Below are 21,500 nucleotides of genomic sequence, written 5' to 3'. Positions count from 1 at the left end.
TTGATTGGCTGCCTCCTGCACACCTCACACTTGGGATCTAACCCAAAACCCAGACTTGTGCCCTGACTGGGAATCAAACTAGACCTCCTGGTTCATAGGTGGATACTCCATTACTGAGCCATGCCGGCCAGGCCATGACACTCCTTTTAATGAATTTGGGTTTGGGGACAAGGTGACACTTTAGGAAGCAACAAGTGGTTCATTATTACTGAGGAGAGTAGAGTATGTTGACTGGTGGGAGATGGGGCTAGAGCAAAAGTCTGGAGCCAATAGTGAGGGGCTTGGACATTTGGCTAAAGGATTCAAGTGCTCTGCCCATCCACACCTGAATTACATTCTGCTTTGGTCCTAGGCCCCAGCACTTCATCATTCCTATCGTGGGCTGGGCTCATACCCTGTCCATCCCCTTCCTAGCCCTGGTTTTTCTCTAGCTCTACCCCTGCCCTTATTGTGATTGGCAGCTCCCTGAAACCTTTACTTAACTCTGCCATAATGAAACTCATCTTAGGAGGTTTATACACCAGGACCCTGCAGCAAACTGTCCTTTACTCTAAAGGACAGAGGAATTGCCGTTTTTCTTTCTGTGGCTTACCTGCATGGCTTGTGCCCTGGGAGCTTGAGGTTCAGTAATCACAGCCTTCAGCCCTGTAACCTCTGCCTGCCAACTCTTTCTGCTGCTCAAGAGTTCCTTATGAGTACTCAGAGCCCATGGAAATGAGGTGTAGACAGCCAAGCTACCTTGGCTATGCAAATAGGTGGTTCTAACAGGAACTGGATAGAGAGTAGCAGGCTTACTAGTTTGTGATTTGATCTTTTGTGAGTATAAACAAAAAACTGCAAGTTGTCATCCTCCATGGAATTATCAGATTGAATTGATTTGACCTTGCTTTCAAATAAACGTTGGTTAATTTATCCACTTTCTAGTCCTCAAATATAATTTTCCCTGACCCCCACCTTTTCTAGAAAGGTAGATAAGTTTGAGTCCTTAGCAAAGATAGCTCAGGAGGCCTAGTAGTAAATCTTGGGCTGTCGCATCTACTGCCAGGGAATAGTAGGAATCACCAACATGGTGATTGCCCTAAGTTTCATGGATTGCTTTCAGAAACGTGTTCCTTAGGGATGATACCAATTTGATGTGGTGGAGGTTCAGGGGCTGCGGAGGTAAAATTCACCTGGTTTTGCAGGAATCTTTCTGTCCTAGCATTAGTTGGCTAGAGTGGGAGAGGGTTAAGATTTGAGATCTGGTAGGTAGATTTCCCTGGAGAGTAAGATGTGTGCTTCCATCACCTACTGTGGGTGCTGATCAGCTTGTTGATTAGTTCTGGGAAAAAGCTGGATAGTAGGCCCTCTAGACTTGCCAGTTGCTAACAGGGTTCTCCAGGCACTGGAGTAGACTCCATTTTGCTCTGAGCAAGAAGGGCTTTGACTGAGGTCCTGGTGTAGAGCAAAGATTGAGATCATTGGTAAATGGCACTTAAGGGGAGTCTTACTGAAGGGAACTGGCCTGTGTTTAACCCCTGCTGAGGAGGGTCTGGGCCACTGGGAGACCCTTACAGGTAGGAGAGGGATAATGAACCTAAATGTGATCCTTAGCTCATGTGCCAGACCCTTGAAAGCAAATACTGGGCAAGAGGCCTATGGAGCCAAGGGGCCTGTGATGTGAAGAGGAGGCCCCTATGGGCGCACAATCACAGAGGTAGCCATCGGGCAACTTACAGGCACTTCCTCTTCAGAGTCTACTTTAGTGTCTCTTCCCCTGCTGATTCTGCCCAATTTGAAGACCCTCTAGTACAGAGAGCCATTACCACTGTCTTTCCTGCATTGATTCAAATGTTTCTGCTGGAAGAAGTTTCAAAGATCACCTGGTCCTATTTCTGCATCTTCAGATGAAGAGACAGGTCCAGGGAAGAAAGTACCCTGGCCAGGATTACACACACAATGGACAGGGCCCAGGGCTCCTGATTCACTGGCCAGGTTTCTGTTCTCTGCCTCACCCTGTTTCAGAGGGTGCAGTTTATTATTTGTTCGGCAGATGTTTAGGACCTACCAGAAGGCTGGTGATTATACCGAGGCACACATGGAGGGTACTTGCTGGCGGCAGTGGTAGTGGTGGGGAGTGGGGAGGGAGAGGCAAGGAAACTGATGAACAAATTGAATCAATGATTATCAAATAAGTGCATCCCAGAGAAGGACCCATCTTAAATGATGTCAGATGTAATTCCTCTCTTCTAAACTCATCTACAGATCCCTGAAGACAGCATCTGTCTTCTACAGTCCTTTGCCCAGTGTTAGATGTAATTTGGTCCTTAGAGATTGTTGCTGATGGAATATGTCTTTCTGTCCCAGTCTTCAGAATACAGGATTTAGTATGTTCATGTTATCATGGGCATTCACATCCAGCAACATCTGAGGGATAAGGAATAAACCAATCAGCTGGTCTCATAGGGTGACCTAAATCCCTTTATGCTTGTCTCTTCCTGGGCTTGGATTTGTAGAGTGGTGCCCAGTCTGATCTACAGCGACAGGGACAGAGGCAAATGTCTTAGCTCCCTGAAGCCCTCTAGCCCTCTTGTTGCTGAAGGTTCCACCTCACAGGCATTCTGTCCCTCCCTTCAGTCTGTCAGCCTGGCCCACTACAGTAGCTCCTTACCCTGCCCCTCCAATCTCACCACCACCAGGACCCCCTTCACACTGTCATCAACACCATCTTTCTAAGATGGAAACTCACCCTTGACCTCACCACCCTTGATACTGCCTTGGACCTGACTATACAGCCTTACCTCCCCCATTACCCTTTAGCTTTACTACTAAGCTACTCCCTGTTTGCCAAGCCTACCACCTTTCTTTAGGCCTTTTCATCTATGTAAGATTGCTCCATTGTCAGTAACTTGCAAGGTTATTTCCTTCTCTCTCTGGAAAACTTATTTGTCTTTTAGGACTCAACTTGAATGTTAATTTTTCCTCAGATAGTTACTACTGGCAGCCATAGTTCCTGGTGTCAACCTTCCTCACAGTGCTGGCCACATTACATTGTAATTGACCTATGTGTGGTGAGGGTGTCTGGCCTTCTTATCAAACTGTATGCTCCCAGAAGCTGGGACTATTGATCCCTCAGGAACCCCAGCAGCTGGGGGGTCTAACTGGGTGCTCAATACATTTTGCTTGAATGTATGAATGAAGTGGGCACCCCTTGTTCTGCTTTTAGATCCCAAATCCTGACAGCTTTATGGAGCCCAGTTCTGGCAGGCTTCCAGGACTTGAAGCCACCAGATCCCACATGGAACCACGGGCCTCATGTCCAGCTGCTGAACCCTTGATAGCAAGACAGTTCCATGTTCTTGTGGGTGTTACTGGGAGTGTTGCAGCCTTGAAGTTACCTCTTCTGGTGTCAAAGCTTTTGGACATTTCTGGCGTGAGTATCCTTACTAGACAAGCATGGTGACCTCTGAGATTAGAGAATTGCTGGTTCTGTGGCCAGCCCACTTTTGTGCAGTGCACAGGGTTTTCTTTTTCTTAATTACGGTGTTTGTGGCAGTCTGTGTACATTGGTATGAGGGGAACACAGGACACAGAGGCCGTATTTGCCAGTATAACCAGGATCTGGATTAGGTAGTTTGGACAGAGTTTAAGGGAAGACTGGGAAAGGAACACTGATAAGTGGAGGCATTGAGTTTCCACATGTTGACTCAGATTCCCTAAGGTCTTGGTGTGGGAGGAGGGTAGCTAGAGAAATGCAGCAAATTCCCTGTGTCCCCTTCTGCTTTGGCTCCCTGTCCCTGCTTTCACTCTGTCTTGTACATTGTGGTTCTGTTCTCCCTCCTTAGATACCATGGCTGTCCTATCGGTCCAAGTGCATTGTTCACAGCTCTGGTTTAAATGTTGCTCCTTCAAGTGTTCAGCAATGCCCAAGGGCAACCGCATTGTGTTTGGTGTGAGGGGTTTAATCCCAGCCATTGGCCAGACCAGTGGTCAGCAAGCTCATTAGTCAACAGAGCCAAATATCAACAGTACAATGATTGAAATTTCTTTTGAGAGCCAAATTTTTTAAACTTAAACTTCTAACGCCACTTACTCAAAATAGACTAGCCCAGGCTGTGGTATTTTGCGGAAGAGCCACACTCAGGGGACCAAAGAGCCACATGTGACTCAGCAGTTTGCCGACCACAGGGCCAGACCATCTCAATTTTAGTCAGTTTAATATATTGGGCCTCTGGGGTAGATTCTTCTGTGGGAAAAATTCTAGGCTTTGAACAGTGTGAAATCCAGCAGGTAATAACCCATTTCCTCATCCAGTATCCAAGTGTCTTCATTGATCTCCCACTGCCCCACATTCCATTCTGAAGGCCTTTGCTTTGGCCATTCTCTGCCGGGCTGCACTGCCCTCTCTGTCTTCCCAATTTCTGCACAAAAAAATGCCTCTATCTATTTTATAGTTTATGGCCAGTCTCAACCCATGTGATTTTGCTCCCTGTTAAAACTCACTTAATGTATTAAAATGGTAAGAACATTTTATTCAGAAAAGTTATTGCAATAAGGGAAGAGAGGCCTCAGTATAGAACTGGGCTTAATTCTGAATACAACAAGGAAAAGTAGGAATTTATAGCCAAGTATCAGTGTGGGGGTCAGTGAATGGAAAAATTGCTCAGAGGAAACATTCTGGCTAAACTGTCCCAACAGGTTTCTTGCTAAAGGTAGGCAGGGTGATCAGACATCATCTGGGATGAGAAGCCTAATGAGATTCAGGATGGTCAGATATTGAGGGTGGGAGCTTCTGGAGAACAACTTACTAACAGGATTATTGCTCTTGAGGACAAGGCTCAAAGGCAGGCCAAGTCAAAAAAGTAGCTCACTACAGTTTCCTCAAGGAGAGAATTTTTTTATTTATTTATTTTACTGTTTAAGGTATTACAAATAGTAGTACAGGCAGTCTTCGGGTTACGTTGGACTTGAAGTACGTTGTTTTGTGGTTAGGTCGCCATCTCCCATCCTATCTAATAAAAGAGTAATATGCAGATTGACCATCACTCCAACACACAAGATAGCTGCCCCCATGTGGTCAAAGATCCTGCCCCCATATGGACACAAGATGGCCACCACAAGATGGCCAGCAGGGGAGGGCAGATAGGAGGCACCTGGCCTGCAAGGGAGGGCAGTTGGGGATGACCAGGCCATCAGAGGAGGGAAGTCGGAGGCAAACAGGCTGGCAGGGAAGCAGTTAGACATCAATCAAACTGGCATGGGAGTGGTTAAAGGTTGATCAGGCTGGCAAGCAGAAATGGTTAGGGACAATCAGGAAGGCAGGCAGGTGAGCAGTTGGAAGCCAGCAGTCCTGGATTGTGAGAGGGATGTCCGACTACCCGGTGGGTGCTTATGTAGGTGGGTTCTGACTTACGGTGAAAATTGTGTTACGCCATAGGAATAGATCTCCCATTATTGTATATATGTCTCCTTTTTTTTCTCCCATTGACCTCCCCCTGGCCTTTCTTACACCCTGGTACTTGCCCTCACATCCACACCCCAGTATTGGTTGTGTTATATGCATGCATACAAGTCCTTCGGTTGATCTCTTACCTCACCCAAGCTTCCCCTACCTTCCCCCTATAGTTTGATAGTCTGTTCCATGCTTCTTTGCCTCTATTTTACAGTTTATCATGTTCTTTATATTCCATAAATGAGTGAGATCATGTGGTATTTATCTTTCACTGCCTGACTTATTTCACTTAGCATAATGCTCTCCAGTTCCATCCATGCTGTTGTTGCAAATGGTAAGAATTACTTCTTTTTTACAGCAGTGTAGTATTCCATTGTATAGTTGTACCATAGTTTTCTAATCCCCTCATCTGCTGATGGACATTTAGATTGTTTCCAAATCTTAGCTATTGTAAATTGTGCTGCTATGAACATAGGGGTGCATATATTCTTTCTGATTGGTGTTTCTGGTTTTTTTTTTGTTTGTTTGTTTGTTTTTTGTATATTCCTAGAAGTGGTATTACTGGGTCAAATGGTAGTTCCATCTTTAATTTTTTTAGGAAATACCATACTGTTTTTCCATAGTGACTGCACCAGTCTGCATTCCAACCAGCAGTGAAGGAGGGTTCCTTTTTCTCCACATCCTCGCCAGCACTTGTCATTTGTTATTTATTGATGGTAGCCATTCTGACAAGTGTGAGGTAGTACCTCGTTGTTTTGATTTGCATCCCTCAGATGATTAGTGACTTTGACCATGTTTTTATATGTCTCTTGGTTTTCTGAATGTCCTCTTTCGAAAAGTGTCTATTTAGATCCTTTGACCATTTTTTGATTGGATTGTTTACCTTCCTTTGATTAAGTTGTATGAGTTCCCTGTAAATGTTGGAGATTAAACCCTTATCGAAGATAACATTGGCAAATATATTCTCCCATGCTTTCTTGTGTTTTTGTTGTTGTTGTTGATGATGATGATGATGCTTTCTTTTGCTGTGAAAGGTCTAATTTCTTTCCTTTCTTTCTGTCCTTCCTTCCTTCCTTCCTTTCTTCTTCCCTCCCTCCCTTCCTTTCTTCCTTCCTCCCTCCCTCCCTCCCTCCCTCCCTTCCTTCCTTCCTTTCTTCCTTCCTTCCTTCCTTCCTTCCTTCCTTCCTTCCTTTATTTCTTTTTTGCAAGTATCTGTCCAGTTTTCCCAACACCATTTATTGAAGGGACTGTCCTGTCTCCATTGTATGCTCTTGCCTCCTTTGTCAAATATTAATTGAGCATACTGGCTTGGGTTGATTTCTGGGTTCTCTGTTCTGTTCCATTGGTCTATGTGTCTGTTCTTGTGCCAGTAGCAAGCAGTTTTGAGAACAGTGGCTTTGTAGTATAGCTTGATATCTGGTATTGTGATCCCTTCAACATTGTTCTTCTTTCTCAACATTGTTCTTCTTTCTCTTCTACTCGAGGTCTTTTTTATTCCAGATGAATTTTTGGAGAATTTATTCTAGGTCTTTGAAGTATGCCATTGGTATTTTTATGGGGATTGCATTAAATTTATAGATTGCTTTTGGTATTATGGACATTTTAATGATGTTGAGTCTACCAATCCATGAACATGGTATATTCTTCATTTGTTCATGTCTTCCTCTATCTCTTTTTTTAGTATCTTGAAATTTTCTGAGTACAGATCCTTTGTCTTTTTGGTTAAGTTTATTCCTAGGTATCTTAATTTTTTATTGTAATGGTAAATGGGATTCCTTTTTTAAAAATGAGGAAGGGAAAAGGATAGAGAGCTAGAAACATAGATGAGAGAGAAACATCGATCAACTGCATACTGCATCCTGCACACTGCCTACTGTGGATGTGCCCACAACCAAGGTACATGCCCTTGACTGGAATTGAACCCGGGACCCTTCATTGAGCCTTCATTCTGCAGGCCGACACTCTATCCACTTAGCCAAACCAGTTAGGGCTGGGGTTGCTTTTTAAATTTATATTTCTGTGAGTTCATTATTGGTGTATAGAAAAGTCATAGACTTCTGGATATTAATTTTGTACCTGCTACATTGCCAAATTCATTTATTTTATTTACTTATTTATTTTTAAAATATATTTTATTGATTTCTTACAGAGAGGAAGGGAGAGAGATAGAGAGCTAGAAACGTGGATGAGAGAGAAACATTGACCAGCTGCCTCTTGCACACCCCCTACTGGGAATGTGCCAACAACCAAGGTACATGCCCTTGACCGGAATCGAACCCGGGACCTTTCAGTCCGCAGACCGACGCTCTACCACTGAGCCAAACCGGTTTTGGCGCCAAATTCATTTATTAAGTCTAATAATTTTTGATGGAGTCTTTGAGGTTTTCTATGTATATCATGTCATCTCGAATAAGGACAGTTTTACTTACTTCTTCTTTTCCAATTTGGATGCCTTTTATTCCTTCTTGTCTGATCACAATGGCTAGTACTCCAGTACTATGTCAAACAGGAATGGTGAGAATGGACATCCTGTCTTGTTCCTGTTCTTAGATAAAATGGTTTTAGTTTTTGTCCATTGAGTATGATGTTGGCTGTAGGTTTGTCATATATGGCTTTTATTATGTTGAGGTATGATCCTTCTATTCCTACCTTGCTGAGAGTTTTTATCGAGAAAGGGTGTTGAATTTTGTCAAATGCTTTTTCTGCATTAATGGATATGATTACCGTATTTTTCGGACCATAAGACGCTCCGGACCATAAGACGCACCAGTTTTTAGAGAAGGGAAATGAAGAAAAAAAGATTCTGAAACAAATAGTGTCCTAAAATATTTTCTGTGCATTAAAACCCAACATCACAGTCATAAACACATGTAATCAACCCTGTAAAGCAGGGGTGTTGAACTCAATCAGAGAAGGGGCCAAAATCTAAAATCCAGTCTAAATCGCGGGCCGAAGTTTACTGAACAGTCATAAACTGACAATGTTAACCAGAAATGTGAATTTAAAATGAGTGGAACAATCTTTTCCTTAACAGTGCTGTTAACCAACTCACATGCTATCAAGCAAAACAGTAATATTGGTATCAAGCAAAACAGTAATATTGGAATGTACCTAAAATGCTCATTGTTTTGTTTTCTGGCTAGATGTCTGACACCGTTTTCCCCGGATCAATGAGTCAATGTTCGGTTTTATTTCTTGGTCTGTAGCAACCCGCAAAACAGCATGGAGGTTGTCATCGGTAATGCGTGATCTGTGCTTGTTTTTGTTCAGATTCATTATTGAAAACATCTGTTCACAAAGATAGGTGCTCCCAAACATAGATAGAATACGGGCAGCATGAAGTCGGAGCTCTGGCATTGAGTCAGGGGGCAGTAGAGGGTAGAAGTCCTCAATTTCAACATCCTGAAACCTTGATTTCAGGCCACTGTCAGACTGAAGCTCGATTATCTCCATCTGAAGGTGATGGGGCACATTGTTGACATCAACTGTAAAAGGACTGGCAAAGATGTCAAAGCCTGAGTGCTGTGTTCTAAAGTCAGAGAAGCGCCACTCAAATTTACTTAGTAAACGGCTAACTTTGGTAGCCAGCCGACTGCAAGGAAAAGTACCAGAAATAGTGGTTGAGATACTCAAACAAACGGGAAAGTGGGCAAGATTGTCCTGTTCCAGTTGGGACTTCCATAGTTGAAGTTTACGCTGGAATGCTGTGATCATGTCAGACATCTTCGTGATGACTTGTTTGCGTCCCTGCAGCTTCAGATTCAGTTGGGCGAGATGCTCACATATGTCACACATCATAGCAAAATCACATAGCCAGGCGGGATCCGACAGTTCAGGCAAGGGCTTTCCTTTACTTTCCATGAAAAGAGCAATTTGTTCTCTGAGCTCAAAAAATCTTTTGAGGACTGTGCTCTTGCTCAGCCATCTTACTTCTGTGTGGTATGGCACGTCTCCATGCTCTGCACCCACCTCCTGTAAAAACTGCTGGAACTGGCGATGATTCAGGCCACGTGCCCGTATAAAGTTAATAGTTTTAATGACTGTGGTCATTATGTCATTCATGTCCAGAACTTTTCCACACATAGCCTCTTGGTGGATAATGCAATGATAAGTAATCAAGGGTGTGTGGCAGTGACTTTTTTGCATTCTTTCCTTCATTAGTCCAACCAAGCCTTTCTTTTCTCCGCACATTGAAGGTGCGCCATCGGTAGTTAGCCCCACCAACTTTTCCCAGGGTAATTTAAAATTATTTATAGATTTCTCCACAGCCTCAAATATATCTCTACCAGTCGTCGTCCCATGCATGGCAGCTACATCCAAAAGTTCCTCAGTGACAGAGAGGTCGGTCTTCGTAGCACGTATAAAGATGGACAGCTGCGCTGTATCAGTGTTGTCTGTGCTTTATCGATAGCAAGTGAAAAAGCGAGATAACTGCATGCCTGTTCGGCCAGCTGTGATGATAGATTTCCTGAGAGTTCTTGAACTCTATCTGCAATGGTGTTTCTTGACAAACTGACATTTTGAAAACTCTGTATCTGGTCTGGGCATACTTGCTCACACACTTTTAGCATGCATTGCTTCAAAAAGGCACCCTCTGAAAAACACCTTGAAGTATGGGCAATTTCTTCAGCCACTATAAAGCTTGCTTTCACTGCAGCATCATTTTTCGCTGTAGCCTTTGTAAACATTTGCTGCTGTGATTGTAGTTTGCCTTTTAGTTCTTTAACAATTTTATGCTTTTCTTCCAAAGTATATTTGCCATACTTAACATTATGTTTGGTGTCAAAATGACGACGTATATTGTACTCTTTCATCACCGACACTGTCTCATAACACAATATACACACTGGTTTGCCCTCTCTAAGCACAAACATGTATTCATTTTCCCATTTGTCATTAAATTGTCTGCCTTCACCGTCAACTTTTCTTTTCCTGGACATTTTGGGATCAATATTGGCAGTAAAAGATGTAGTTTATTGGAAATCTGCGTTAGAAGGAAAAAGTTGAAAACTGCACAGGGATAGCTTGATTTGGCAGATGGAGTGGAGAAAAAAAAAGTCAGTAATAAATGCCTGGCTGGGTACAGATAGCAGATTCTGTTGCGATTTTTATGCCTGCACTTTATGCCAGGAACTGGCAGCTTCTGCTGTGTATTTTTTATGCCCGCACGCTCACTCTCTCCTCTGCTCTGCCACCCGCACAACCACACTGGATGCCGGACTATAGGTCACGCCTCCTGAATCTCGCGTGACTTGTTATCTATGCGCATGCGTAATAGATAGCAAGTACGGCGGCCTGCGAGGCGGCCGGCGAGATCACAAGCCTCCTATGTCACCGCGCGTCATTGTGATGGAACGCAGCGGAGTGCAGTGATGACAGCGCGGTGCGGGCCACATTGCAAGGCCTGGCGGGCCGGATTTGGCCCGCGGGCCTTGTGTTTGACATGTGTGCTGTAAAGTAAACAGCAGCATTTAGAACCATTTTAGAGCCGGGCAAGCACACAGAGACCACACAGAGCCGGGCAAGTAAAAAAACTTTTTTTTTAAAGTATATGTGTAGGCTATATTTGGACCATAAGACGCTGGGACCTTTTCCCCCCACTTCTGGGGGAAAAAAAGTGCATCTTATGGTCCAAAAAATACGGTATATAGTTTGTGTCTCTAAGTTTGTTTATATGGTGTATCACATTTATTGATTTGTGGATATTGTACTATCCTTGCATCCCCAGAATAAATCCTATTTGGTCATGGTGTATGATCTTTCCAATGTAATGCTGAATTTGATTTGCTAGAATTTTCTTGAGGATTTTGGCCTCTATGTTCATGAGGGATATTGGCCTGTAATTCTCTTTTTTTGTATTATCTTCATCTGGTTTTGGGATTAGGGTAATGCTGGCTTCGTAGAAAGAGCTTGGAAGTACTTCTTCCTCTTAAATTTTTTGGAATAGTTTGAGGAAGGTAGGTTTTATTTCTTCTTTGAATGTTTGGTAAAACACCCCTGTGAAGCCATCTGGTCCAAGGCTTTTGTTGTTGTTGTTGTTGTTGGAAGTTTTTTTTTATGACTGCTTCAACTTCCTCCATAGTTATTGGCCTATTCAGATTTTTTTATTCCTCCTGGTTGAGTGGAAGGCAGTATTTTTCTAGGATTATGTCCATTTCTTCTAGGTTGACAAGTTTGTTGGAGTATTTTTTTTTTTTTACAAGTCTTCGTATTTTTGTGGGGTCTGTTGTTATTTCATCTCTTTTGTTTCTGATTTTGTTTATTTGGGTCCTCTCTCTTTGCTTCTTGGTGAGCCTGGCTAGAGGTTCATCAATCTTGTTTATCCTTTCAAAGAGCCAATTCTTGGTTTCATTGATCTTTTGTATTTTTTTTTTTGTCTCTATGTCATTTATTTCTGTCTGCTCTGATCTTTATTTCCTCCCTTCTGCTCACACTGAGCTTTTCTTGTTGCTCTCTTTCTAATTCTTCAAGTTGCAGAGTTAGATGGTTTATTACCAGTTTTTCTTTTTTTGTTTGTTTGTTTGTTTGTTTGTTTTGAGGAAGGCTTGTAATGCTATGAACTTCCCTCTCAGGATTGCTTTCATTGTGTCCCAAAGATTTTGGATTATTGTGTTTTCATTGTCATTTGTTTCCAGGATTTTTTCTTCTTCTTTGATCTCTTTGGTAACCTACTCATTGTTTAATTGTATGCTATTCAGCCTCTAACTGTTTGAATTTTTGTGATTGTTTTTACTGTAGTTGATTTCTAATTTTATGCCATTATGATTTGAGAAGATGCTTGATATGATTTCAATCCTCTTGAATTTGGAGACTTTGCCTTTGTCCCAATATGTGGTCTATCTTTGAAAATGTCTCATTTTGTGTGCTTGAGAAGAATGTATATTCTGTAGTTTTGGGGTGGAATGTTCTAAAGATGTCAAGTCCATCTGATCCAATGAATCGTTTAGATTGACATTTCTTTGCTAATTTTTTTGTCTATAGGACTTATCCAGTGATGTTAATGGGGTATTAAAGTCTCCTACTATGATTGTGTTGCTGTCAATCTCTTCCCTGATATCTTCCTGAAGTTGTTTTATGTATTTGGGTGCTCCTATATTGGGTGCACATATGTTTACCAAAGTTATATCCTCTTGTTGTATCGATCCCTTTAGAATTATGAAGTGGCCTTTCTTATCTCTTGTTATGGTTTTTACTTTGAGGTCTATTTTGTCAGATATAAGTATTGCTACCCCAGCTTTTTTTTTTTTTTTCATTTTCATTTGCCTGATAGATATTTTTGCATCCTTTCACTTTCTTTCTTTCTTTCTTTTTTTTTTTTTTTTTTTTACATTTTATTGATTTTTTTACAGAGAGGAAGAGAAAGGGACAAAGAGTCAGAAACATTGATGAGGGAGAGTCATTGATCAGCTGCCTCCTGCACAGCCCCTACTGGGGATGGGCCCGCAACCAAGGTACATGCCCTTGACCGGAATCGAACCCGAGACCTTTCAGTCCGCAGGCCGATGCTCTATCCACTGAGCCAAACCGGCTTCGGCGCATCCTTTCACTTTCAGTCTGTGTGAGTCCCTTGTTCTGAGGTGGGTCTTCAAGGAGAGAATCTTGATTAAGATATGGAACCATCAACTGCCTCTGACACTGCTTGTGTTGTTGGAGACTAGTTTTGTGGAGTGGTGTTAAGCCTCTGGGGCTCAGGTAATGCTTTTCCTTGATTGTTATCTGCATAGCTCCTGATGCGGGATGGAACAGGTGGGTGTACCGGTGTGTCCAGCAGGGAGCAGTGCTCATCAGCAGATGACCATGTTGAGATTCCAGGGCTGAGAAATCTTTCACTTTAACTTTCCATGAACTTCTTTACCCAGAAAATTAGCCCCTCACCTCACCTCTTTCAGGCCAGGAGAAGCAGTAAAGCAGGCAGCCATAGATGCCAGCTAGGCCAGATGGGGAAAGAGAGAAGAGTCTCAGGGCTATTCTGAGTCTGGACACTGGTACTGCTGGGGCAGGGCTACCTGGGGCCTGCCACCCTTATGTGCCCTAAACTGTTGGTAGAAGCTGGCCAGCAGAGCCCTGAGGGTGGGAGGCTAGAAGGGGTTACAGTAGGAGCAGCCTCTGCCATTGGTCAATGGGAGGAAGACATGTGGTTCCCCTTTCTCATAGCCCCAGAGCAAGTACATTTCCAGACTGGCTGGTGGCAGGAAGTCTTATCCCAGGAAACAGATGGGCAGTTTCAGAGCTAAGGGAAACGGGAACTCCACACATCCTGCCATTCCACACAGCCAGCATTTATAGGGGTATGAAGAAAGGGTTGCCTGGAACCCGAAGGTTCTCCAGCCCACTCCAGGCTTTTTAGTTTAGACTGCTGAGGGACAGGCTATATCTGGAACAGGACTCAGTTTTTCTTCTCTGGCTGGAGTTGAAGCCAAAAGACAGGTAGCCAGAAAGGCATTGACCTGGGAAGAAGGATGACCTGGCTCAGCTTCTTAGAGCCTGCTTTTTTTTTTTTTTTTTTTGGTTTAAAATTAGGATGACCACTCTCACCCATTCCTTTGTGCTCTTGTCAAGGCTGAGAAAGCGGGGCACAGATGAAACAGCTTGTCATCTGTGCCAAAAGCTAGGCACAGCTCTTGGCACATGAAAGCATTTAACAGTGTTTGTTTCCTGTCCTTCACTCTCTTTCCCCTTAAACTGTTATGTTCTTTGGGTCAGCCAGTGGGAAGAGTCATGGGAACCACAATCCATCTGTTCAAGCAGAGGGTCCACATTCATGTCACCTTTGGCTCTCTCTTCCTGCAGGTAGACAACTCCTTAAAGAGCCTGGGTTTGCTTGGTGGGTCCCTTGTGAGGTGTTGGTAACTAAGGGAGATTCCTGGCTTGCCTGTGTTGGCCCTGAGGTAGCACTTCTCCACATTCTCTGATGGCACTGATCTCCTCATTTCTGCCCACACACACACACACACACACACACACACACACACACCCCGGAGCAATCTTTGTCCCTTGAAGCAGTCCTTCTCTGCTCTTTATCTAAGTCACATGTGTCAAACAGAAGGCCCGCGGGCCAAATCCGTCCCGCCAGGCCTTGCAATGTGGCCCGCACCGCGCTGTCATCACTGCACTCCGCTGCGTTTCCATCACAATGACAGTTTATGACTGTTCAGTAAACCATTCGGCCCGCGATTTAGGCTGGATTTTAGATTTTGGCCCCTTCTCTGATTGAGTTCGACACCCCTAGTTTAGAAGAATGAATGAATGAATGAATCTCTGTGTGCTGACGTGGGACAATCCTTAAGATACACATGAATGTGCAAGGTACAGGACTTAGCAAACAGTGGTCCCAGGACAAATCCTGTTTTGTGACCTGTTTGTTTTTTTTTTTTATTGTTTTTTTCCTTTACATTTAAAAAAAAAAAAATTTGATTTCAGAGAGTAAGGGAGAGGGAAAGACAGAAACATCAATAATGAAAGAGAATCATTGATCGCTGTCTCTTGTACCTACTGGGGATTGAGCCCACACCCCAGGCATGTGCCCTGAGTGGGAATTGAACCATGATCTCCTGGTTCATGGGTCATTTTTGTATGGCCTGTGAGCTAATAATGGTTTTCACATATTTAAATGGTTAGAAAAATCAAAAGGAGACTATTTTGTGTTACACCAAAGTATAGGAAATTCATATTCACGGGTCCATAATGTTTTTTAGAAACAGTCGCATGTACTCATTTGTGTTTGCCAATGGCTGCAATCTTGCTGCTACAGAGTTGAGTAGTTGTGACAAAGTTTAAAGTAGTATCTGGCCTTGCCTGGCCAGTGTTGTTCAGGGGTTGAGCATCTACCCTCTGTGTATATCTGTTTTATTTTTAAAGTCAGTTGGGGATTACAGTTTGGATATTATGGAACATTCTTTGTAACTTTATGCCTTTTTTTTTTTTTTTTTTAATGTTCCCAAGCAGGAGAAACAAGGCCTGGTTTGAGGTATATCTTTCCAGGCAGGGGTACCTGCCTGTCCTGTAGTCCTGCTGTGGAAACTAGTCCCTTCATCTTTAGTGCTCCAAGTTGTTTGAGCCTCTGCTGGCTAGGCTGGCCCCTTCCTCGCTGGCCTGCTCCCCTAGGAAGTGAACTCTGCAGACTGCTGGTAAAAAGCAGTCAGCCCAGTCTGCGGGGTCCTGACCGCAGCAGCCTTCCTTGATACTCAGAACAATATCCCCATGTAGAGCCTGTGCAGTCTGTCTCTCTGGTTTCATATTTGAGAGTTTTCTCTTGCAGGGGAAGGGCACAGAGGGATTGGCAGCTGGTCCTGCTTGAGTGACTAAAAGGGCTGGTGCAACCAGAACACCAGCTCTCCCAGGAGGCCCCTTTGGAGGCAGAGCCTGGTAGGAAATGGCAAGGGTAACAAGAGGGCTGGGATGGCACAGTGGGCTGGTTTGGCTACTGGAGGCCATGTGGTCCAAATGGCTCTTGGCTCAGCGAGGAAAACTGGGTTTAGAGGAGAAGGGGGATTTGCTTGAGATCCTCCAGCTAGTAGGTTAGCAGAACTGGTGGCCCAAAGGCAGCTTGAGAGAAGGTACTGGAGGGAAGGAGCAGCTCAGATCTGCTCCTTCAGCAGGAGTGAACATGAGCAGCTCAGATCTGGAGCTGGGACATCCTTTGCTCAAGCTAACCCCATTTGTGAGGATGAGAATCTCCAGGAACTGTAGATTCCTGCCTGGTCTGCCTTGCTTTATAGTCAGGGATTATATATACCCACCTACCTATTAAATTGAGCCCTTACTAGCTCTGGCTCCTGTGTACATAGTAGGCTTGGTAAATGTTTGCCAGTTGAGACATGGAGTGATTGGAACACCCAATGAGTCAACTAGAAACATTTTGAGGATTTGTTAACAATGCTACCTCCTCCACAGCTTCCCACACCGTGTGTTGTCTATTCTGGACACCAAAACTCCTTTCTCCTGGAGTATAACTCCACCCTCATGCTTAGGTTTATGTCAGCTTCTTGGCTGGCCTCCAGGCCCTGGGCACTATCAATACTGGTCAGCCTTTGTTATGTGTGCCAACCCAGAAGTCTGATGCACCAAAGTTCAGGGCTCCTCGCCTTGTGGCAGGTTATGCCATGGCTGGTGCTTCCACTTTAGAATCCTCATCAGTCTTTGGAGCTATTATCACATACCATGCAAGAAACACTTAGTCTTTTCCAGCCACTCAGCTGGGTGGCTCTTCTTCGCTTGTGTATACCAGAGCAGTGCTATCTAATATGGCAGCTATTGGTCATATTCAAATTTAAATTAAAATTATTAAAATTAAATGAACCACAAATTCAGTTTTGTAGTAATACCAGCCATACCTCAGATGTTCAGTAGCCAAATGTGGCTGTGGCTGCCCTGGGCAACACTGATGTGACACATTTCCATCACTGCATGGAGGAGGCGGTTTTGCCTTCCAGGGGACAGTGGACAATGTCTGGAGACATTTCTGGTTGTCATAACTTGGAGAGGGCATGCCACTAGCTCATGGTTATAGTGGGTAGAGGCCAGAGATAATCATGGAGGTAGAAATTCAAGCCATGGAGTTTGTCACGTCCTGTGGCTTTGGAAGTACTTCTCCACAGGTCTCTCAATCTGCTCCAGAAGTAATGTGGGTCAGACAATGGGCCTAAAGTAGAAAAGAAGGTATCACCCCAATCTGTTTTCATTTCTGATTGCTGATGTCTCTTCAGCAGAGAAAAGGAAACCAGACTTGCCAACTGGTTTTAGAAGGAAATCACTATGAATATTGGACAAAATACAGACAGGAAGCTCATATAGGGGTGTGGCCAGGCATTGGTCACATCACACAAAGTTCAGGTTAAAAACATTAGGTATAAAAACTGTTCGCAGTGATCTTGCCAGGAGACTGCACAGAATTGCCTTTTAGGAGTTCTGTAGTGTGTGGAGATTGTTTTAATCTAGCCCTCCTTCTACCAGGACCTAGAAGTGTTAGAGAAAGCCAAGGAGGGTTCCTGCCCTCAGGAGTAGTTTTTGCCCTGCCAGGACTCCTTGGCATTTGCTAGGAGTCAGATTGAATGAGTCAATAGTCTGAGTAATTTAATATCTAGAAGGTAACACAACTTGCTTTTTATTTTCTTCAAATGTGTGCAAACTTGGGGCCCAGCCTTTGGCTCCCAGACCTTTTGACAGAAAGAATGAAAATGAAAGAACAGGCAGGATGGCGGGAAGTTCACCCCGCTAGCCGGAGCTGCACGTGGTGTGAAATCTGGGAATTGTTTCTTTCCGGGATTTTTCATTTGGTCATCTAGGAGCGTGGCTCAGCATGGGAATGAGGAGAGGAGAGTGAATAAAAAAGAAGAAAATACAGTGTGGACAAGAATTGGAAAATCCTATAGAATAAAAGCCTAATATGCAAATCAACTGAATGCTGAAACAACTGGCAGAACAGCTGGTCACTATGATGTGCACTGACTACCAGGGGGCAGATACTCAATGCAGGAGCTGCCCCTAGCTGACAGGCCCCTGGCCAGCCAAGTTCCTCAGTGAGATCTCTGGCCTGCCAGGAAGTAATTTTCTTTGTTACCAGCAGGAAGACATAGACCTACCAAAAGGGCTTTGTAGATATTGATTCCACATAAGGGCCAAAACTACAGGAAAAGGACTCATGGGGTCATCTGGGTCAGGTATTCACAGAAGAACCAATAAATAGTGAGCAAAGGAGATTCCACAAGAGAAATGTTGGGAAATTAAGAAGGAAGGTCTCAAGACTGGAACAGGAGGCCTGGAAAAACCACCTCGGAGGAGACCATCGAGGAGCTGAGACACCCCAATTAGCGCAAACGCATGGATTCAAGGGAGATCTTCAATCATCCACGGGAAGGAGAGATAAATCAACACAGGAGAGAGACATCCTGAAGAGAGACCATGGGAAGACAAAGAAACAGCCCACAAATGAAAGAAAAGCAGGCATCACCAAAAAAGGAAGTAAACGAGTTAGAGGCAAGCAGCCTACCTGAGCAAGAATTCAGAGTAATGATCTTAAGATGGCTAAAAAGAATGGAAGAAAAATTTGACAATATGAGTAAGACCCAAGAGGAAATGAAAAAAAATCAAGAGGAAATGAAGATGACTCGAGATGAAATGAAAAATGACATCGCTACTATGAAGAACTCAATAGAAAGCATCAAGAGCAGACTAGAAGAAGCAGAGGATCGCATCAGTGAGCTAGGAGACAAGATGGAAAAAAAATACCCCATTAGAGTAGCTTCTAGAAAAAAAAAATTAAAAAGCAGGAGGAGAGCCTACGGGAGCTTTGGGACAATGCAAAACAAAACAATATTCGAATAATAGGGGTTCCGGAAGGAAAGAAAACCAAGGTAGACATGGAAAACGTATTTCAAGAAATAATGACAGAAAACTTTCCTGAGATAGAGAAGAAAAAACTCACCCAAATCCAAGATGCTCGCAGAGTCCCAAGCAAAATGGATCCCAGAAGACCAACGCCAAGACATATTATAATTAAATTGGCAAACACCAATGACAAAGTTAGAATCTTAAAAGCAGCCAGAGAGAGACAGTTACATATAAAGGAACCCCCATCAGACTAACAACTGATTTCTCAGTTGTTAGAAACTTATCAGGCCAGAAGGGATTGGGATGAAATATACAAAGTCATGCAAAGAAAAGGTCTGAATCCAAGAATACTGTACCCAGCAAGACTATCAATCAAAATTGAAGGGGAAATCAGGAGCTTCACAGACAAAAAAAGACTAAAGGAATTTATCTCCATCAAACCAGCAATGCAAGAAATGCTAAAGGGTCTACTGTAAAAATAAAGAAATAGGAAGCGAAGAAGGAACACGGGGGTATGGAATAAAAATGGCGTCAAATGAGTACCTATCATTAATAACATTAAATGTAAATGGTTTAAATGCTCCAATCAAAAGACATAGGGTAACAGATTGGATAAGAAAACAAGACTCATACATCTGTTGTCTACAAGAAACCCACCTCAGAAAAAGAGATGCACACAGACTGAGGGTGAAGGGATGGAAAAAGGTTTTCCAGGCAAATGGAAATGAAAAGAAAGCTGGGGTAGCAATACTCATATCTGACAAATTAGATCTCAGAGTGAAGGACATAACAAGAGATAATGAAGGCCACTTCATAATACTCAAGGGAGCAATCAAACAAGAAGAAATAACCCTGGTAAATATATATGCACCCAATACGGGAGCACCCAAATACATTAAAAAAAAAAACACAAAACAAACAAACAAACAAAAAAAATTGCTGGAGGACATTAAGGGAGAGATTAATAGCAATACAATCATAGTAGGAGATTTTAATACCCCACTGTCACCCTTCGACAAATCATCTAAACAAAAAATCAGCAAAGAAATATCAATCCTAAAAAACTCACTAGACCAGATGGAATTAATTGACATCTTCAGAACACTCCACCCCAAAGCCACAGAATATACATTCTTCTCAAGTGCACATGGAACATTCTCAAAGATAGACCACATTTTGGGACATAGGAAAGTCTCTTGAAATTCAAGAAGATAGAAATCATATCAAGCATCTTCTCAGACCATAATTGCATAAAACTGGAAATTAACTACAATAAAAATAATCCAAAGAAATCATACACATGGAGACTTAACAGCATGCTATTAAACAAGGACTGGATTACCAGAGAAATCAAGGAAGAAATTAAAAACATCCTGGAAACAAATGACAATGAAAACACAACAATCCAAAATCTATGGGACACAGGAAAAGCAGTTTTGAGAGGGAAGTTCATATCCTTACAAGCCTATTGCAAAAAACTAGAAAAAAGGGTAACAAATGATCTAACTCTACAACTCAAAGAGTTAGAAAAAGAGCAACAAGGAAAGCCCAGTGTAAGCAGAAGGAAAGAAATAACAAAAATCAGAGCACAGATAAACGACATAGAGACCAAAGAAACAATACATAAGATCAACAAAACCAAGAGCTGGTTCTTTGAAAGGATAAACAAGATAGATGGACCTCTAGCCAGGCTAACCAAGAAACAAAGAGAGAGGACCCAAATAAACAAAATCAGAAATGAAAGAGGTGAAATAACAACAGACCCCACCGAAATACAACGGATTGTTACAAAATACTATGAACAACTCTACTCCAACAAACTGAACAACCTGGAGGAAATGGACATATTCCTAGAAAAAGACAAACTTCCAAAACTCAATCAGGAAGAATCTAAAAATCTCAATAAACCAGTGACTTGGGAATAAATTGAAACAGTCATCAAAAAGCTTTCAGCAAACAAAAGCCCAGGGCCAGATGGCTTCACAGGAGAGTTTTACCAAACATTCAAGGAAGAACTAAAACCTATCCTCCTCAGACTATTCAAAAAAATCCAAGAGGAAGGAACACTTCCAAACTCCTTCTATGAAGCCAGCATCACCCTAATACCAAAACCAGATAAAGACAACTCAATGAAAGAGAATTACAGACCAATATCCCTCATGAACATAGATGCCAAAATCCTCAACAAAATTCTAGCAAATCGACTCCAGAAGAACATCACAAAGATCATACACCACGACCAAGCAGGATTTATTCCAGGAATGCAAGGATGGTACAATATCCGCAAATCAATAAACGTGATACATCACATAAACAAATTGAAAGATAAAAATCATATAGTCATATCAATTGATGCAGAAAAAGCATTCAATAAAATCCAACACCCTTTTCTGATAAAAACTCTTAACAAGGTGGGAGTACAAGGATCATACCTCAACATAATAAAAGCTATATATGATAAACCCACAGCCAACATTATATTCAATGGGCAAAAACTAAAACCATTCCCTCTAAGAACAGGAACAAGACAGGGATGCCCACTCTCGCCACTCCTGTTTGACATAGTACTGGAAGTACTAGCCATTGCAATTAGACAAGAGGAGGAAATAAAAGGCATCCAAATTGGAAAAGAAGAAGTAAAGTTATCCTTATTTGCAGATGACATGATATTGTACATAAAAAAACCAAAAGACTCCATTAAAAAACTAATTGACTTAATAAATGAATTTGGCAATGTAGC

General features: G+C 42.7%; 1 protein-coding gene across 7 annotated transcripts in view; it reads left to right on the top strand.

Moving 5' to 3' along the window:
• PPCDC (phosphopantothenoylcysteine decarboxylase) overlaps positions 1 to 21,500 on the top strand; it is a 49,752-nt gene that overhangs the window by 9,482 nt on the left and 18,770 nt on the right. For 5 of the 7 annotated variants that reach the window (XM_045586737.1, XM_036455687.2, XM_045586753.1 and 2 more), the window contains exon 2: positions 3,206 to 3,412. The exons of 1 other annotated variant lie outside the window; for it this stretch is intronic. In XM_045586737.1, the coding sequence (XP_045442693.1) occupies positions 3,227 to 3,412 (186 nt within the window). In that variant the 5' untranslated portion in view covers positions 3,206 to 3,226. Of the gene's footprint in view, positions 1 to 2,117; positions 2,126 to 3,203; positions 3,413 to 21,500 lie in introns of all 7 variants that reach the window. One more of the 7 variants, XM_036455676.2, reaches the window with a different exon arrangement.

Source organism: Pipistrellus kuhlii, unplaced genomic scaffold, assembly GCF_014108245.1.
Source record: "Pipistrellus kuhlii isolate mPipKuh1 unplaced genomic scaffold, mPipKuh1.p scaffold_m20_p_1, whole genome shotgun sequence".
NCBI classification, from domain to species: Eukaryota; Metazoa; Chordata; class Mammalia; order Chiroptera; family Vespertilionidae; genus Pipistrellus; species Pipistrellus kuhlii.
This window is presented reverse-complemented; position numbering and strand designations above follow the sequence as displayed.